This window comes from Triturus cristatus, chromosome 10, assembly GCF_964204655.1.
Source record: "Triturus cristatus chromosome 10, aTriCri1.1, whole genome shotgun sequence".
In the NCBI taxonomy this organism is placed as follows: Eukaryota; Metazoa; Chordata; class Amphibia; order Caudata; family Salamandridae; genus Triturus; species Triturus cristatus.
This window is the reverse complement of record NC_140593.1, coordinates 223489795-223510453: the sequence shown is the minus strand read 5'-3', so window position 1 is coordinate 223510453 and position 20659 is coordinate 223489795. Positions and strand designations below refer to the sequence as shown.

The 20659-nt window shown below is 46.4% G+C and overlaps 1 protein-coding gene across 7 annotated transcripts in view; it reads right to left on the bottom strand.

The window, feature by feature from the left end:
* The window catches only part of PPP1R9A (protein phosphatase 1 regulatory subunit 9A), a 772375-nt gene that overhangs the window by 36455 nt on the left and 715261 nt on the right, over nt 1-20659 (bottom strand). For all 7 annotated transcript variants that reach the window (XM_085630850.1, XM_085630851.1, XM_085630855.1 and 4 more), the window contains one exon: nt 1198-1380. In XM_085630850.1, the coding sequence (XP_085486976.1) occupies nt 1198-1380 (183 nt within the window). The remainder of the gene's footprint in view (nt 1-1197; nt 1381-20659) is intronic.

Here is a 20659-nt window from a genome sequence, read left to right as displayed (position 1 = left end):
TGGTGGACGGCTCAGTCAAACATGATCGTTGGTCATTAAACTTTTACAAAGTTTTACATTTCTCAAAAACAAATCCCAAAAGCAGTAGTTTGTTTTTGAAAAAAGTTGAATTATTGACCCCCACACCATGGGAGTTTTCTCCCATGGTTGGGGGAGTGGCTTCTTTTTTAAAATTTTTACTGTCAATCACTGCCAGGTTTTACCAGGTGGTGATGGAGACACGCATTCTGGCACTTTGTTTAGTTAATGTCGATTTCCTCATAGATGCGAGTAAAGTACTCTTAATATGTTAATGAAAACTGCACTCTTTTAACTAATAGCACCGGGCGACCTTTGACAACTAGGCAATGAATAAATTTTCATGTACCCCCGAAGCCCCCCTGCCCCCGCCCCGTTGGCAAACTTCATTGCCTCCCAGAGTTTTGGTGATAACCAAGACGCACGATAGTGAGTCAAATAGTCCAGAAAATGAAAGAGAAGCGGGGATTCAGATTCACATGCTCCGATCCCGATCGCGTTGTTTAGTCTGTAAGCACTACTTTTATTAATGAGTTTCGCATTATTAAAGCACCACGGTGTGCATGTGTGGCGACACTTCACCCATGAGGTACGTGCCAAGCAATTGTTGACACAATCCACACTGCGTCTTTTTCAATATATTTATTACGAAGTGCAGGAGCTTTCCAAGGGATTTTGCACACTACATACATTCACTCCAAAAATAAAACGTGTAGGTAAAAAATAAATTGCCATTTACAACGTCAATAGCTCTAACTCACAAATGCGAGCCCTATTTGCATTGCAAATGCTTGTTTAAATTACTGTAACTTTTTCACATGATACAAATATATGAACAATGGCACAGATGGTGGTTGTTGCTTAAGTCCACAGAAATCAACTCAAATTAAATGAGTCAAGATCAATTATGCCTTCTCTGTGAGAGTAAGGGAACATTAAGGGTGATGGTAATTGTAAAATATATGTATATGCATACTGTTTCTAAATACTTCACCGTCAAGGTAAATATAATTAACATTATTTATGGGTATACCGTCTTAAGTAGTACACCACATTTCTCAGGGAGAAGAATTAGTCCATATAAAGCTTAATTTAAATGTCAGTGTGAAATGACACAAGTTGCTAAATCAAAAGGTGTATAAACCAAAAAATGTTGTCTTTAAAAAAAACTTTCTTTACCTTGAGTTTGCTTCCATCCAGTTGGAGAAGCTCTTCACCATGGATGTTTTGAGCAGTGAATTCGGAAGCATATTGTTCCAGCTGCATGCCAGCTAGCCACTGGCACACCTGCTTTGTACTCCATTCTTGAATGACATGATTTTGCCACTTGCTGTGTTTAGGTGACTGCCCATCATCGAGAATCTGCAAAAAAACACATTGCACTGTGTTATTGATTAGAAAATCATGTAGAGTCAGAGACGTTCACTAGATAACACTGACACATGCAAAAGGTTGCGGTCATGCCTAGTAGATGTCTCTTAACGCTTAGGCATTGAAGGTGGACTTATTTGTCATGTGAAGAGGAAAAAACACACAGACAATAATTAAGGTTCACATTGGGATGAACAATCAGTCCTGCCTGAAACTCACCAAGTTAGTGTGGGGTGTCCCTCTCTCTCTCTTGCACACACACACACACACAAGCACTACACAGACACACATCGGCAACTAGTATATTACACATTACACTCCAATTTCTCTATGAGTTTGTTAACAATTAGGAGGTTGGTTTTTCTGTGGCTTGCAACAATATTGTAGTGGCTGTTAATATTTCCCCACTTAATTCCCTGTTTTTATGTTTGTTGGCGCATCATGGTATTTGGCCTAACATTTGACACAAGAGGTGTGTTAAATTAGCGACACACTTGAAGGATAGAAGTATAGGTTTAATAGTAACGCACCACCAACAGGTGCTCATTCAATTAAAATTAAAAGGGTGAAAGGCTCAGGTGGGTCCGCCTACATTCTAATCTGAAACAGTTGAACAGGTAGGTCTATATAGATTCCAGGAGCTCAGAAAGCTAGCTGCTAGCAGTAGTTATGTAGGTTTTCTCACCAACTCTGCTTAAATATATCATATGCATAGGATTAGCACAGTGCCATCTACACTAAGCTAGACAGGCACAAAGTGCTCTATTAAGGGTGTCAGGGGTTGCTTTTATTCAAATCAGATTGGCTCGGATAGTCTTTTACCAATACAAAGCTGTGATACTGTGCCTGAAATCGCAAAAGAGTTTGGATATTTTCCAGTTCAGCATAGATGGCACTTGCTAATCCTATGCTTGAAGACTTTTCTGTAAAAAATGTTAATGGCAAAGGCCTTGTCACTTTTTGTAGCTCAGTGTGGCTGGCACTGTGCTAATCCTATGCTTAAAAACCCTCCTAGAAAAACAGACATTTGATGTAAGTCTATTTAGACTGTCAATGGTGGCATAAATGAGATGGTCTCTACCTAAAATTGACTAACTAACCAGGATTTCCTGCTCTTTTTTGCCTCAAGCAGCAGTGCAGTACTCTGGTAGCAGTAGGGCAGTCCTCTGAGAAACAAGGCAGGTCTTAAACGGCAGGGAAGTCCTCTGAGTACAAGGCAGTCCTTCTGAATCTTCCACAGGTCTAGAAATGTACTGAAGAATTGGCCTGAGGGTTCAGTATTTATACCTGGTGCCAGCCTATGAAGTGGGAGAAATGTGTAGGCTCTCTCCCTATCTGGCACTGGACAATGTCTTATTTCCCTTGCCCAGGCTCCAAAAGGTCTGAGTTGACAAAGGGCTGGTGTCAAGTTCTTTGCAAGTGTGCTGGAGGCAGACTAGGATACAGGCTGCAGGCACCAAATAGTTGGGACAAGAAAATGCAATCTTTCTAAAAGTTTCATTTTCAGAATTTTGACTTACAATCCGCCTTTACAATGAAAGAGGATTTTAAATTACAATTCTTTTGAGACCAAATATGACATTTCTATATGTTCTCAATCAAGTGTTTGCACAGGAGTTTTTCAGTACCAGGACATGTCAAAATAAAAAACACATGTCTTAACAACTGCGCTGTTTAGGGTCAACCATAGGGGTGACCTATATTGATAAAAAAGGGAGGTTTGTGCCGGAGAAAAGGTTTATTTTCCCAGTTTGAATTAAAACTGCACACAGGCTGTAATGGCAGACAACTGCACACAGGCTGTAATGGCAAACATGAGGCATGGTTTAAAGGGCCACTTAAGTGAGTGGCACAATAAGTAAATTAAATGTGCCAATTGGTAAAATCCAAATGTGCTATGTTTAAAGGAGAAAGTACAAGTACTTTAGTACTGCTTAGCAGTGGTAAAATGCATAGAGTTCTAATGCCAACAAAAACTCTATTAAAAAACAGGAGGAGGGGTGCATGGCCAAGCCGAGATGCGAGATGGCCGCTTGTTAGAGGGGCTCCACCAGCCGAACAAAATATCCGCCAATAATCTGCTTAAAAAGCAGGCGAGACGACGAAGAACCGCAGCGACGCACCCAGAGGGGATTTTGAACACAGACTGCTCACCACTACAGGACAAAATTGCAGCGGCGCCACCGGGTGGGTTCCCGACTGTTGCGGGCAAGATGGCGCCGACCGAATGCTGAGCGGCCACAACGTGCCCGCTGAATCCGGTGTGCCTGGCGGCCTCTGCTGACCACATAGAGCGGCGAGTGGCCTGGCGACGCCAGGACAAGCCAACAGAAGAAACGGACGCCACTTGGAGCGAACGGCGGCCCACGCTAAAGCCGGTCAGGTGAGTGAACGCCCGCTGCGGCCCAGGCCAGAAGGGCCTGGTAAATAACTGGGAGCGCTGTGGAGACTGAAAGCTACATGTGCGGGGGAGCGTAGGTGGCGAGCACATACCTCATCTGCCCCAGGTGCCTGACGAAGAGCGAGTGCACAAGAAACGAGCTAGTTTTGCGGTCCTGCAGGGGCCCGGTGAAACACCGCGGAAAATCCGGGGCTGCACAGAGACGGGACAGCGGAGAGACAGCTCGTACCCAGCAGGTGGTGAATAGACGAATCACCGGGTTACAGAGCGCCCACCACAGCGGACACCTATGAGCCCACGGATCTATCCTGGGGACAGCGGAGGCCCACAGTATTGCGAGTAGGACGCGCACGAGCGGAGCGTGCGCAGACTGTCTGCCGTGTGGATCCGTGAAAGTGCAAGAGGGAAAGAAAATACTGGCAGGCCTTTATTAGGCCTGGGGATCACAGTACAAACAACTGGGCACCAATGCTTGTGAGGTCAGTGTCAGATGTGCATAGCTGGAGCTACTGAGAGCAGGACAAGAATAAGGCGTTAACCAGTGAAGCGGCAAAGCACGAAAACAAATGACCCTCAACTCGGCACGAGATGTGACACGCTGCCGGCGAGGACAGCCTAAAGGACCCACATCTGCAACAGTAAGGGTGGCACAGGTGAGCAACCAGACTCAGTGGCTGGGTGGACAATTCCTCTTGGGTTGCGCGGCAACTTGAGTCCACGTTACAGTGGGCGTCCACCACGAGGTGCAGGATACCCAAAATGGACGGTCGAGTGCACCCCTAACAACATGTGGTGGCCACACAGGCCCAGCGACACACCTCCGCGACTACTGCCACTACACTGGGGCCTGCCCACTTGGAGAGCTTGGTCCAAGTGACATCTCCCATAGCGGATAGGCGATGCAGAAGAAAAGTGGCAATGGGGAAATCAGACAACAAGCAAGCAAAACACACTTTCAAAAAACGTTCCTCCAGGCTGCAGGACATTGACTCAACGCCCGTCACAGTGGTGCCACAAACACAGATGGAACTGGACCAAGAGGACGATATTAAAGCATGTTCAGTGAGGTGCAAGGCAGTCTCAGAGCCATAGATGCCAAACTGGACTCATTGGCGCAGCGGATAGATCACGTTACGCAAAAAGTAGATAAGCATGAGGCCAGAATCGATACCCTGGAAACTAGAGTCTTGGACTCAGGTGACGGACAAGTAGAGACCTAAGAGTATCTACTCCGAATGGACAAAGTACTAGATGTCATCAAGGCACGCAATGAAGACCTTGAAGCAAGGTCCCGGAGGAACAACGTCCGGATAACGGGAGTGCCAGAGTCAACAAATATTGTAAACATGGAAAAGTTTGTGGAGGAACTCCTAAAAGACCTCTTTGGACCTGACTTATCATCAATGTTCCTAGTGGAGCGAGCACATCGCACACTGGGGCCTAGACCACCCCCAGGCGCTCAATCCATAACAATCCTAGCCCGCCTGCTCAACTATAGGGACAGGGATACTATCTTTAGACTGGCTAGGGAGAAAGGAGATCTGGGACAAAAAGGGAACAGCGTTGCATTCTATTCGGATTTCACCCAAGCTGTATAGGCAGCGCGGAGAGAATTCATCCCTGCCAAGAAGATATTCCAAAGAGTTGGCATGAAATATGCGATGCTGTATCCGGGGAAGCTGAGAGTGTACACAGGTGGCAAACCCCTGATATTCACAGAAGCCCAAACGGCGATGAAACATGCTAAGCAGTTGGCACCACAGCAACAACATACGCTTCCCAACATTTCAACTTGTTGTCTTCTTCAAACTGTTTTGTTAAGCAGGTACGATGCTCGGCCACTCTGTCGCACTGAAGACGGGGCAGAACACCGGCAACGCCAAGCCCCCACAGGATGATTCCTATTGACTCTATGTTACACTGGTTAGAATTCAAAGCAGGAGGCGGCTAAGAGATTTGCACAACTTGATTGTGGGGGTTGGTGTGGGTGGAGGGTGGGTAGGGGTTGTTAATGTTCTATGTTGGCTATTTCAATACATGCAGATCTGTCGGTTAAAATAGTTCAGTTGGGAGGCATGCTACGACTATAGGATACAAATGCAGCATCTCACAAGACTAAATCAAAATACAGCAGTAGAGCGAGACCCCCCACGTGGATACCCTATCAGTGGGATCCCGAGACAAGCATAGCACGGATGTGCGCTGACGCCCACTGTCCAAACTAAACTGCATCACATGGAACGTCTGCGGTCTTAACTACCACCGAAAGATGAGATTGGTACAGACGTATTTCGCCAGGCACAAGTCTGACGTCTGTCTCCTACAAGAGACCCACTTGAGAGATAATGCTACGAGGAGATTATCTAATCATAGATGGGGGAGGTGCAGGTCTCTTGCTACTCAAGCTACTCCCTTGGGGTAGCTATCCTGATCAGGAAGGGAGTGCCCTGGCAGACACACACAATAGCGAGTGAAACAGAAGGCCGGTACCTAATACTTAAGGGATCACTATATAACCAACCGGGGATCACAGCAAACACGTATGGGCCCAACACGGATGACCCCACCTTCTTTCAACATAGGTGGCACAAGATACAGTCACTGGGTAGTGCTGCACTGCTGTGGGGGGGGGACTTCGACATTGTCCTGTCACTGGAGGCGGATAGAGAGGGACTGTCACCCACGAGCAATCGCTGTCCAGCGGGGGATATTACAGGACCATCACTTGGTGGACTCGTGGCGCATGTTTCACCCCATGACCCGAGAGGGCACCTGTGTCACACAGCACCACAAATCGTGGTCTCGACTAGATTTCTGGCTGGTGACCAAAGACCTGCATGAATGGGTGACAGATGTACAACACCAGGCCCGAACGCTGTCAGACCACTCCCCGGTCACTCTGACCCTTCCAGTGCCGCAGCCCTACATTCAACTGTTCGCGTGGCGGCTCCCCCCTCATGCCCTTTTAGACGCAGCATTTAGGGAAACACTCAGAACACATATAACAGACTATTTTGAGCAAAACTCGGGCTCCGTTGATACGATGGGAATTCTGTGTGAGGCATTTAAAGTGATGATACGCGGACATTGCATAGCAGGACAATCAGGAGTACTCCGAGACATTAGGGGATGCTTAACCAGACTGGAAACAGAACTGAGCACGCTGGAGACGCAGCAATGTCATACGCCCACCCCAGGGATTATGGCTGACATTAGAACAAAACTGACAGAGTACCAAAAGGAAGCTGACCGGGAAACTACATTTTTGCACAAACAGACAAAGGCTCGCTGCTATGGGGAAGGGGATAGGCCGGGGAAAACACTCGCAAACATACTCCGCAACCCACGCGGTTCCACATTCATCACTGAACTCAACACCCCAGTGCACACTATGGTGCACACACTGACAGACATTCTAGGCACTATGACATACTTCTATGAAAAGTTGCACACCTCCCGGTCCCGTCCACCGACAGAGACATTGACGGAATACTTTGACTCGGTGGAACTGCTGTGGTTCAGCAGGGCACACCGAGAATACATGGACTTTCCTTTCACCGTAGAGGGCATTCGACAAGCAATAGACAGCCTGCCGGCTGATAAGGCGCCTGGGGCAGACGGCTTAATGGCCAAACTTCACAAGGAATACTCCGACATCATGGCACCGTGACTCTTAGCAGTCTATCAGGAAGCTGCTGAGACGGGCATGCTGACTACCTCCATGCAAGAGGGTATAATTGTTACCATACTGAAATCTGACAAAGACCCCACGCAGTGCAATTCATATAGGCCGCTCTCACTCATCAATCTAGATGCAAACATTTTCGCTAAGCTTCTGCCCACTCATCTCCAGCCATTATTTCCCTTGATAGTGAGACCGGACCAATCTGGTTTCATACCGGGGAGATCCACCTCTCATAATTTGAGAACGTTGTTTGCATTCATGCACAACCTCGCCCGCCACGTGTCTGTGGTGGCTGCGCTCTTGGATGCCACCTAGGCATTTGACTCCCTGGAGTGGGGATTTCTGTTCCCACTCCTACAGAGATTGGGCATTAGTCCCTTATTTATACGACAAATCCAACTGCTCTACACCAGACCAACGGCCCGCCTACGAGTACATGGACTGATCTCTGACCCGATACCCATTTCAAGAGGCACGCGACAAGGCTACCCTTTGTGGCCATTATTGTTTGCCATAGCTACCGAGCCGCTGGTGGCTCAGATTAGACAGCACCACACGGACAGGGGCATCGAGTTCACTACAGGCGGACTCACTGTGTCAATGTATGCAGACGAAATCACTCTGTATATGGTGAACGCGAGAGAAAACTTCTCCTCCGTGATACGAGAGCTAGTACGTTACGGGGGGCTGTAGGGAATCAAAATAAATTGGAGTAAATCGGTCATATTTCCATTGGCACCTGAAACTCAACCCTTTGATACTGAGTACCCTATAGGTTGGGCGACTGGTCCGACACGCTACCTGGGTATTTGGATTAGCAATGACGTGCAAGAACTCTGGACATACAATTACAGTAGGGTGATGGACTGGATAGACGACAAAGTTCGCAGGTGAAAGACTCTCCACCTGTCCTTGATAGACCGCATAGCAGTGGCCAAAATGGTCTTTCTGCCAAAACTGTTATATCTATTTGTAAATGTCCCTATACCCCTCACAACCCAATTTCTCAACAAAGTCCGCTCCTCAATGATTGAGTTGGTTTGGGCGGGAAAACAGCCAAGGGTCTCTTGGGAAACACTCACACTACCACAGGCACAGGGAGGGCTGGCGGCTCCAGACTTTGCCCTATACGAGTATTGCACGCAGGCGGAGTTCTAACACTACTGGGTGCATCCCACCCCTTTCCAACCTCACGTTGCTGCCGAACTAGACAGGGCCACTCCCATACCACTTAAGACGGCTATCTATAAACCCTTTGAGCCCCCACGAAATGAAGTAGACTCCGTGGAGGCACTGCAGTGGGAGTGGGGGGAACTATGCAATGGAGCAAACATAGATATACTATATGCACCCTCTATGCCGTTGGCGGATAACCCGTTAATCCAACCACCGATGGAGAAGCAAGCGCAGGCAATAGCCAGGGTACACAATGTACAGACAGGCCAGGACTTATACCCCGGGGATACCTTGCTCACACTACAGCACATGTGTGGCCCCACAGCCCCTTCAGCTTCAGATATGCTGCTTTACTATCAGCTACGAGCAACCTGTAGAAGGAAATTTGAAACATTTCCAGCACCCCTTCCCCCACAGTTGGCTGTTCTAGAAAACATTCTTACCACAGAAACAGGCCGCAGGCTGCTCACACGACTTTACACGATCACACAGAGGGATCACCCGATCGAAGCGCCGCTGTCTCGTGCCGCATGGAAGGGCGATCTGGGACAGAACCTCACGGATGAACAGTGGGCTTTCAACTGTAGACAGCTGGAGCAGATGACCCCAAATTATAGGCTCAGGTGAATCCACTTTAAGTACATACACCGGTTTTACCGAACTCCCATGCAACTACGACGGATGGGGCTGTGCCCAGATGACAACTGCTGGAAATGTGGGGTGCCACAAGCAACATTCATATATCTGGCGTGGCACTGCAGGCCAATAGCAAGCTTCTGGTCAAAAATAATGTACTATATAGTTAACATAACGGGACAGACACAACCTTGTACGCCCCTGGTGGCACTCTTGGGGATTATTCCTCAAATACCGCAGAAGGTGAGGAAACTGCCAGCTATGTTACTACTGCTGGATAAGAGACAGGTAGCAATGCACTGGGGGGTCGCATATCCTCCAACCACGAAGGAGTGGATCTGGGAGGTAACTCATTGCAAGACCCAGCTGGCGGAATATTTGGAGTTAATGCTGATGCATTCCCGCCCCAGAGACATATGGGAGCCATTTGTAAGCTGGTTGGGAACTGTGGATATTGCGCACATTTAGGTGGGCCGAGGTGTTCTTTTGCCACGCGGTGGATGGGGTCGTGGGGGTGGGGCAGCCTACGGGACAAGATGTATAAGAAAGGGACATATCCGTTGAGTGTGTTTGATACTGATTCTGATAATTAGCTTGTCACACTGCCCCTGGTGTGGCACTGCCCAGGACCACAAAACAAAGGGGGTGCAAACCTCTAGAGTCAACACAGTAGGGTCTTACCTTTAAAGTATTGGTGGGAAGGGGTTAGGCAGTGATGTCAGCTAGTGGTGGACCTGAGCTCCTCAGAGGAGATAAAACTTGAAGTTGCCATGTTGAATTGTCCCAGAATGCTGTGCAGGAGGGTTGATAGAGGGGTGGATGGAATTATATAGCTTTTCGGTGACCCCCTTAAACTTTCTCCCGCTACTTAACAACCCCTGCAGTAGAGAGAGAGAATTGAGAAGACTCAGGACCCGGGAGGTGACAAGAGCGGCAAGGATGTCCAGCTGGTAAGAGAAGCCACCTGATGCCCTGCAAAGATGGACTAAGGAATCTGTCACCAGCTGACCCCAGGGACTACGATGAGCTTCTTTGGTCTCTCCAGGGACAGTGTGCTGGCGCCCTCATGCCCGCTGAGAACAAGTTGAGGGGAAAACCTGGACTCTGCTGCCCTCCCCCAACAGACGCTCTGCAAGACAGCCGGGAGGCTCTGGGAACTGTGGAGTGGGGGTATGAGGATGTTATGCTTACATATCATTGCATCAGAGCTGTCCCTCTAATACAGTTGTTGTATTATATAAACAGTGCACTGCCCCTTTACGGGTCAGAGGGGCACTCTAGCCATGGCGGTCCTGGAGCGAATGCTTCATTCATCAAGTAATTCTGCTAAAGCTGGTCCTCCATCCTGATCCTGCAGTGGCAATCCTACTCCAGACCAAGTCATCCAGGTATGGGGTCTCAGGCTAAACTAACAGATCGGGCTGAGGGTTCACCTGCTAAGCTCTCAGAGTAAGGGTAGTGATAGGTAGGGATATATATATATATATATTCACTGAAAAAACCATAGGTTTCAGGGGTGTTATAGTTAGCTGGACTTTTCACTTGTACAAAACCATTGAAATTCCCCCGTTATAGTTAGTTCAGCTAACTATAACTCACGTGCCCGCAATGCACTGCTGATGACGTCACATATTACATAACTCATGACATGGTCATTGACATCACTCATGACATCACTGATGACATCTCAAATGACATCACTGATGACATCACTGATGACATCATCCAGTGAACGTGTGTTTTTCTGAAAATTACATATGTTTGATATATGTATATCTCAAGGTCGATGGAAGAATAAATGGGTATATGTGTCTAAATGGATGATTTGTTTTTGAAAAATTGATTGTATAACTGACCGATTAAGTGTATCTTAGTGAATACATGGCTTAGTGAGTAATGTTTAAATATGTAAGTATCTATATCAGTCTATCACTTTGTGGATAAGTGGCTGCATGGGTTGGTGAGTAGCTACATGATTGTCTATATAGGTTATTAGTTGGTTTAGTGAGTATCAGTATGAGTGTCTGCATTGTTCGGTGGGGGGTATTACGTAGTGCATAGGTGCATGAATGAGTGACTCACTGTATGTGTTGAAGACAGCATGTGTGCAGGAATGTATGGGTGGATGAGTGTGTGTATGGGTGTGTTAGTGAGTGAATGACTGTCTCAATAGTGTCTTTATGAGTAACTACATATGTTTTAAACTAGTATATGTGACTATTGGTGTATATAAGTGAGTATATGTGAGAGTGAGAGATTGAAAGAGTTCCTGTATGAATAAGTATGTGTTTCTATAAGTGATTGTTTAAAAGACTAAGTATGTGTAAGTTTCCGTAGAAGTAAGTGTGGTGGTGTGTGTATAACTGTATATGCAAGTAAATGTATGTTTGATTAGCATGAGTGACTATGTGTGTGAGTAACTCTATGGATGAGTGGCATTGTGTAACAGGATGTATAGGTGTATGAGTAAATATGATGAGTGAGTACATGTATGAGTGACTGTATAGGACTGTTGGTGAATGAGTGGATGTGTATGTGGATCTTAGAATTACTGAAGAGGTTGTTGTAACTGGTATTGGTATGTCCATTGTTTTGAAAATTGTAGTCTCTATTTTTGAATGTGTGTATCAAAGGTTATATTAGGGTGGAGGAGGTCTGCTACTCTATCACAAGGATGATGTCATCAGTGATGTCATCAGTGATGTCATTTGAGATGTCATCAGTGATGTCATGAGTGATGTCACTGACCATGTCATGAGTGATGTAATATGTGACGTCATCAGCAGTGCATTGCGGGCGCGCGAGTTATAGTTAGCTGAACTAACTATAACTGGGGAATTTCAATGGTTTTGTACAAGTGAAAAGTCCAGCTAACTATAACAACCCTGAAATCTATGGTTTTTTCAGTGAATTTCTGAGGTTTTTTAAATGCTAATACCTAACTATAATGTGCCTGAAACCTATGTTTTTTTCTGTGAATTTCAAAGGTTTTTTAAATGCTAATTTCTAACTATGCCTACAGAGATAGGACATGTGAAGATAGAAGAAAAAATGCACAGAAAGAAAAAAAAGAAGTGCAGAAAGAAGCAACAGAAGTCCTCAAAGACGAAGAAAAGTGCAGGAAGAAGGATAACGTGCAGAAAGAACAAAAAGAAGAGCAGAAAGAATCCTTGTTGCAAAATCATCCTGTACCCTCAACTTTTTTAGACGGATACTGGTGGTAACTGAGTCTGACTAACCAGTCCTAGAGCCAGTGCTATGTTAAAAGACATTTAGAATACAGTGAAAACACCTACATACACTAGGGAACATTATGCGTTAGGGTCCCCCTGTGATTAGCATGACCTCCTCTGTAAGCCCCTAGTATATAATAGGGCAGGGGGATTAAAACTACCTCTTAAAACAGGCCACAGGGCGTTTTTGCACACGTTAACTCAGGCCCCGTCCCCTCCCTTCACCACTGTGTAAACACGCCCTGTGTCCGTTTTTAGTTGGGAGATTAAGTTCATTTGAATCCTGAGGGTCCCTAGGGTCCAACTAGCCCACTAGGTACCTCCAGTAAGTGCCACAGAGCTGCGTTGCAGAGAGGTGTAAAAAGTGGCACGGCCTGGACCACCTCTCTGCAATGCAGCTCAGTGGCGCTTACTGGAAGCACTTGGTGGGCTAGTTAGCCCCCAGGGGCCCTCAGTATTGAAGGGAAATTATATCCCCAATTTAAAACGTGCCATAGTGCGTGTTTGCACACGTCACCTCAGGCCCCGTCCCCTCCCTTCACCACTGTGTAAACGCGCCCTGTGGCTGTTCTAAGTTGAGAGATTAAGTCCCCTTGAATCCTAAGGGTCCCTAGGGTCAAACTAGACCACTAGGTACCTCCAGTAAGCGCCACAGAGCTGCGTTGCAGAGAGGTGTAAAAAGGGGCTTGGCCTCAGAACACCTGTCTGCAGCACAGCTCCCTGGCGCATACTGGAGATGCCTGTTGGGCTAGTTGGCCCCCAGGGACCCTCAGTATTGAAGAGGAATTAATTCCCCAACTTACAACTCGCCAGGGGGCGCGTTTGCAGAGTGCTGCAAGGAGGGGGCGTGGCCTCCGGCACGATGCCAGTCTTTTATTTATTTTAATTTTTTAAGAAGGGGGGCTGTGTGGTTCACCTTCTTATTCTAATTTATTGGCCCTGATGACCCCATCCCCCAGGGCCTGTCTCCTAATTATATTTTTTTGACCCCAATCCCCAGGGCCGGCCACTATTTTTTATTATTTTTAAAAAATATATATTTATAGACACACCTAGGACATGCTGGACAAACCGTACGTACCTATCACCATGACGATTTGCGTGATATTCATTAAAAGGCGACTATGCATACAATGAATCCACGTGGAATGTATTTACACCACTAGTGAAGCTCTGACATGTCTGATGCCCTACCGTGCCTAATCCCCGGTAGACACCCTTGTCGTTTATTCATACAAACATGGGTAGCTATTGACGGGCACATTTAATACACATGCAACCAAGCCATTCAAAGGGGATTCGACAAAAATTCGACCAAAACTATGCAAGAAACCCCCCTCACGGTTAATAAAACACACATCCACTGCCGGATGTGTAATAGTTTTTATTTTACTCTCTGGAAAGGGGACGAACATCACTTGAGAGTCACAGCGCGCTCCTGGCAGAGCCCAATGCTGTGTTACACCCACCATTGCCTGCCGAGTGCCACACACCTCTGTGTTGTATTCCACCAGCTAGTGCATATGCTATGACACTCTCTAGCCCATGTGCACTGTAACACAACCCCGTGAATATGTCATGCCACACTTGTCTTCGCACGGGTTATATTGCCCCATCTAACGTGCCTTCCTCGATGCCTATGTTATAACGCACAGTGCTATGCCATACATATTACAATCTGGGATCCATATCTTTGTCACAGTGCATACGCAACGTTACACTCCGCAGCACATATTTTATATTACAACTTTAGAGACTAGTTAGGTTACACAACACTGCCCTGTGCATATTACACTCCAAGGCGCATATCGCATAGCACGCGCTAGTGTCTGTGCTATCTCGCGCTCTCCAATGAATCTGTCATTGCGCACAATGTATTGCATATTATATTTCACGCCCGGTTCATCTTATATCACACTTTTTGGTGCATAGTTTATACCATACACTATATCTAGTTTTCATTTTCAATCGTGCTCTCAGGACTATGTTCTATATAACACTGTGTTCACCTACCCTTTTCACGGGTATTACATTTTGGGATAGGGTGTGGAGGGTCAGGGGGTGTTTCTGCCAAGTGAGCCCGGAGTCACAGTCACAAACGTCCTCTTCTTCCTGAATAAAAGTGAGATTATGCTGCATACTTGTTCATATTTTAAGTAGTTCGCACAGACACACGTTTTAAAAACAATAAAGTTCCTAATACCCGCCTTCTCTGAACAGTTAGCTTGCTGCCCCATCCCCCTCCGCCCTATCCTGTGTTGTGTGAATCCATGGACTAGCCTCCTCCCTCCTGCCATGCATGGTCTGATGTGCTGCCACTGCCCTCAATTTAGTATGATGTACCAGACCACACCTCCTGCTCTCCATTGCCCAATTCTATGCCCCATCATTGACCTCCTGCTTAAACTCTGTGCTTAGCTTGCTGCCCCTATTCTCCTTCCCCCTGCCCTCCGATGTCTTTGTGCATGCCCCTGCTCCATCCTTTTTGCCCACCATGTTCCATGGACCTGCCCCTCCTATCTACTCTGACTGTTCTGTTGAGCTGCCACTCCCCTCCCACCTGCCTAGCATTGTCAGATGACTGTAACCTGTCCCTGCCACCTCCACCCTGCCTGTCCACATGCCATGCCCCTACCCTCTTCCTCCTGTCCTACATGGTCCATTGTACTGCCACACCCTTCTGCCCTCCCTGGTCTGTTGTGCTGCAACTGCTCCTCCTGCCTGCCCCGTGCGGTCTGTTGTGAGGCCCCTTCCCCTGAACTTTCTTGTCTGTGCACAGGTCCTGACCCTCCCTTCTATCCTCCATCGTCCTTTGTGCATGGCCCTACACCCTCCTTCTTGCCCATCATAGCCATTGTGCTGCCACTAACCCTCCCACTTGCCATGCATGGTCTTCTGTGCTGCCATGGCCCCTCCCACCTTCCCTGTGTGGTCAGTTAGCTGCCCCTGACCCCCTCCCACCTTCCCTCCATGGTCTGTGTGTATGCCATCACAGTCTCACTGTTGCTCTTCATGGTGTGTCTTGCTTCTAGTGCCCATCCTGCCTGACCTCCATGGCTATCTTGCTGCTCCTGCCCTGCCCCCTTGCCCCCAGCCCTCTGTTTACATGTGCAGACCCCTACTCCCTCCCTCCTGGCTTGTCTGTTCCATTGTAATGCCCCTGATCCGTCCCTCCTGCCCTTTATGGTCTGTTATGCTGCAGCTTTCTCTCCTGTCTGTCTATTATGGTCAGCTAGCTACCATTGCCTCTTGCCCCTCTGTTGTCTGTTGTCCATGTGCATGGTCCTGTCCCCTCCCTCTTGCTTTCTATGGATTGTTGTGCTGCACTCCCGTCCCGCATGCCCTGTGTGGTGTATTGTGCTGCTGCAAACCCTGATGCCTGCCCTGCAGGGTCAGTTTGGTGCACCTCTCCATGTCCCTCCTGTCCTCTGTTATCCAAGTCCATGTCCCTACCCCATTTCCTTCCATGATCCAATGTACCATACTTGCGAACATTTTGAACTTGGTAACAGGGAGATTTTGAATAAAAACTGGGGTATTGATTTTCCCCTTTGAGTTACATTGAAAAAGAGGAGATTGTAGACAGGAGACAGATCAAATAAAGCCCATTTGAGCTTAAAAACATTGGACGTTTCCTGGCTGAATCGGGTCTGTTGGCATGTATGGTTGTACTACCATTGCCTCTTCCTTCTGCCCACAATGGTCTATTACATTGCCACAGCCTCTCTTGCAAGTCCTGTATTGTTGGTTTGTTGCCCCTGCCCCCCTCTCCACTGCCCTCCATAGTCTGTTGTGCTGCCACGGCCCTTCCTGCCTGCTCAGTGTGGTTAAATTGTTGCCTTTGCACCCTCCTACCTGCCTTCAATTTTCAGAGTCCGTGCCCCTGGCCTCTGCCTCTCAACAGTATCCTAATGAACAACTAGATTGCTAACATTCTATATTTATTACAAAAATGTGGAACGCCTGACGTCATCTTGATGTAATCAAAACTGTAATACCTAGAGCATTTCCTTTAGAAATTACATATATGAGAGGGTCTTATTGGCATCAAAATTATGGTTAGTGCTCTAAAAGACTAAAATAAGGACATATTTTTGAGTTTTCAAATAGCGACAAAGCACTTTTAAATTATTTGTTATCTTTATGTTTTTTTATCCAGTTGATCACTTGATTAAATGTTGCACTTAGGGAAGAGGATGTGGTGTTACTTCCAGAACTGCAGACTTTGCAACTAGGGAACCAGGTTGGAGTTTCTGCTTCAGCTCGACATTCTGTGATTCTGGTCAAATCACTTAGTCTCCCCATGTCTACAACCAAAATGAATTTGTTCTTGTGTGATGTAACCAATGCTCATGTGAAGCACTCCAATACCTGACAAGTCTGCACTATATAACACTGCAAAAACACAAAATAATAAGTGTTTTGCACACTTCTGTCATTGGGCTATATTTGGGCTACATCTGGGTGATTTTGGGATACATTTGGGCTCTTTTGTCTCCGGTGGCCATCTTGGGAGATATATTTGTTATGAAGTTTCCTAATTTCTTCATGTACTGCAGTCTCCTCAGTAGGAAATGCTTTCAGTTTTTTACTTTGATTCCATCATGAAGGTATTCAGATATGTCACACATTTGCCATAAATTCTGAAAGTTAGCACTCTAGTTGCTCATTAGATCACTGTAGTAAAACTACTGTTCACCATGGAAGTCTGCTCCTGGTATTAAAAGTGCATGTTTCAGTCTGCATGTCAGAATGTTTTAATGAAATAGAAGAGGATTTGAGAAGTCACTCAAAATGTGCCCTCATTTTCTTTCTTCAGCATTAATCATAATTTCTATGGCAAAATGAACCCCCTCATTGTGTTCCTTTTTAAATTAAATGTTTTAAGTGTTACCAGTTTATTCCAATCAAGATGGCTTCAGGTGTGCCATACTTTTGTCATAATGAAGACAGTAAGAGCTCTAGTTGTTTTTAAGAACACTCTGGGACATTCTGTCATTGGGCTATACTTGGGCTACATCTGGGTGAAATTTGGGCTACATTTGGGCTCTTTTGTCTCTGGTGGCCATCTTGGGAGACTTATTTGTTATGAAGTTTCCTAATTTCCTCATTTACTGCAGTCTCCTCAGTAGGAAATACTTTCAGTTTTTTACTTTGATTCCATCAAGAAGGCATTCAGATGTGTCACACATTTGCCATAAATTCAGAATGTTAGCACTCTTTGTGCTCATTAGATCACTGTAGTAAAGCTACTGCTCACCAGGGAAAACTGCTGCTGGTATTGAAAGTGCATGTTTAGTCTGCATGTCAGAATTTTTTAATGAACTAGAAGAGGATTTGAGAAGTCACTCAAAATGTGCCCTAATTTTTCTTTCTGCAGCATTAATCATACTTTTTATGGAAAAATGAACCCCCTCATTTTGTTCCTTTTTAAATTAAATGTTTTAAGAGTTACCACTTTAATCCAAGCAAGATGGCTTCAGGTGTGCCATACGTTTATCATAAGTAGGACTGTTAGCGCTCTAGTTGTTCTTTGGAACACTCTGGGAAGCTGCAGTAGAACACAAAGGAATCAACTGACAGTCTCTGCCCTTGTTGGATGTAAATGTTTTACTGAGAATGTCAGACTTCATTCTCACATGACTGAGAAAGATAATGTGAATTAACAGAAAATAAGCTCTCAGTTTAGCTTATAGATCACCTTCCAACCTCTGTGGGAAAAGCATGAGAATATATTTTTCTCTCAATCATGATATCCCAGCAGAAGGCTTTTTCACATGGTGAAATCACCTTAGAACATACCACAATTCCTAAAATGAGTATGGTACCATCAACAAATGATTTATAATTTAACTAAAGTCTTAAAACCTTCTATTAACTGCAATGCTTTTTAATGAGGTGCTATCATGTATATTGGTCCCAAGATGGCTGCCAACACTTCTTGAATGAAGTGCTGACAGCCAATCAGATCTCAGGATGAGATGTGTGGTTAGGCTCCGCCCACATATATATGATTTTACTTTTGATTTTCTCAGGAACTACTGAACAGATTGACACCAGACCTGCAAAAGGCACTTCCCTGACCTGAGGACTACCTCTCTGCCAAATTTCAAGTAATTCTGTTCAGCCGTTCGGGCTGTATCTTCGCCTAAAGGTCCTATGGAAAAATGCATGGGGAAAACGCGTTTTGGGACCCCCCTTTTTTCTCGGCCTCCGCTTGACCAATCACCCCGAGACTTTCAGGGTAGGAGCGGAGCGGAACGCCCCACCTATTTTGAAAATTTTGCGAGGATTCGTCAACCGGCGCCAAAGTTATTCCAAATAGAATGTTGCTGATTTCCTATGGAAACACAGTCCTAACTATAACTATCTACTGGCGACCGCCAGTAGATAATATGTATATATATATATATATATATATATATATATATATATATATATATATATATATATATATATATATATATAATTCACTGAAAAAACCACAGGTTTCAGGGGCGTTATAGTTAGCTGGACATTTCCCTCGTACAAAACCCTAGAAATCCCCCGTTATAGTTAGTTCAGCTAACTATAACTCGCGCCCCCGCAATGCACTGCTGAGGACGTCACATATTACATCACTCATGACATGGTCAGTGACATCACTGATGACATCACTGATGACATCTCAAATGACATCACTGATGACATCACTGATGACGTCATCCATGTGATAAATTAGTGCATCTTCTCACACCCTAATATAACCTTTGATACACCGACTCAAAATTTCAGACGGCCATTTTGAAAACTGATCTCCGCTAGGGCCCACCAGTCGAGAGACAAGGGACCGTGGGAGGCGGCAATTTGGAGTGCGTAAAGATGAGCCCACGGGTCGCCGGAGCAGGCTGGAGTGTCGTCCTTTTGCACAAGTAATACTGAGAGGTTGGCTCAATATTGGGCCAAAGCACAACTTCCCCACTGGTTGGGGTCGTGTGCTGTGCAAGAGGTGGCCGGTGTCCTGGGGTATTGGGGATCTCGGCACCCACGGGGTCCACGGTGCTGAGCTTTGCTGTGCACACTCACTGGCCTCTGAGATGCTTGGAAACCCACCTCAGGGCAGGCAGAAGTCTTCGTTGTCCGTAGGAGCAGCGGAGTTCCAACCGGGTCACTTGCAGTGTTTCAGGTGCCTGCCAAGAAGGGGGGTAACTCCTTTACCCCAAGGGAGATTTCTTCATTCAGCTGTGCGGCAGCAAGTCGAAGGTTCAAGTCTTTGAAGTCCAAGATTAATCAGAGGCTCTGGGGACCCTGCAACCACCTTTATCCAGGGATTAGGGGAGTGTCTGAATCAGAGCCCACCAATGAGATTTCAGGCGGGAAAGGGTAGCTACACCCTCTCCCCTTTGTGTGTTTTCCCGCCTGGGCAGGGGACAGGATGCCCCTGAACTGGTTTGAGGCGGTGTATGCAGAAGTAGGCACTGGAGAAGCCTACGTGCAAGTCTGAAAGTCATCCTGTGGTGCACCCACCAAGTTCCAATCTACATAGTCTGTCTGGGGAGGTGGGAACACCTCCCAGTGTCCAGCTGCCGTGGCTGGAGTTCTGCCCAGCAACAGGCAGCCAGAGTCATGTGGGTGGCGGGTAGCATCCATTTTGTACTACGTGTGCACTTTTAAATTGGTGTCTAAAATCTGCCGCTTTTACCATATCACCCCCCTAGCAGGGGGGGAATCATGCCCTCACTCCCATGGCTGGATTGGGGGTATGATTCCACGGTGTTTGACACCAAACATGACATGTTCTGTGCAGCCACTCTCAAGTTATCACGCTATCGCAATTAATTATAATGTGGTTAAGAGTATATGGTATGGCTGCACTACAAACAACCCAGCAATAGTTTTACGAAGGTTGCAGAGGGGCCCTACTCAGGTAGGGGTTCCCCCTCACACATATCTCAGCACCCTGCCTTGTAGGATTAGCAAGGCCTGCCTTAGGGGTGACCTATGAGGATATATGTGTTGTATTAAGTGGGATACAGGATACCTATATCCCTGTAAGGGGTGCAAGCACCACCTTACCCAGACTACAGTAGTGGTCTGGTGGTGTCCGTTTGTATGGCTGTCCCAGGGGTGGCACAATAAGTGCTGCAGCCCCTGGTAGGC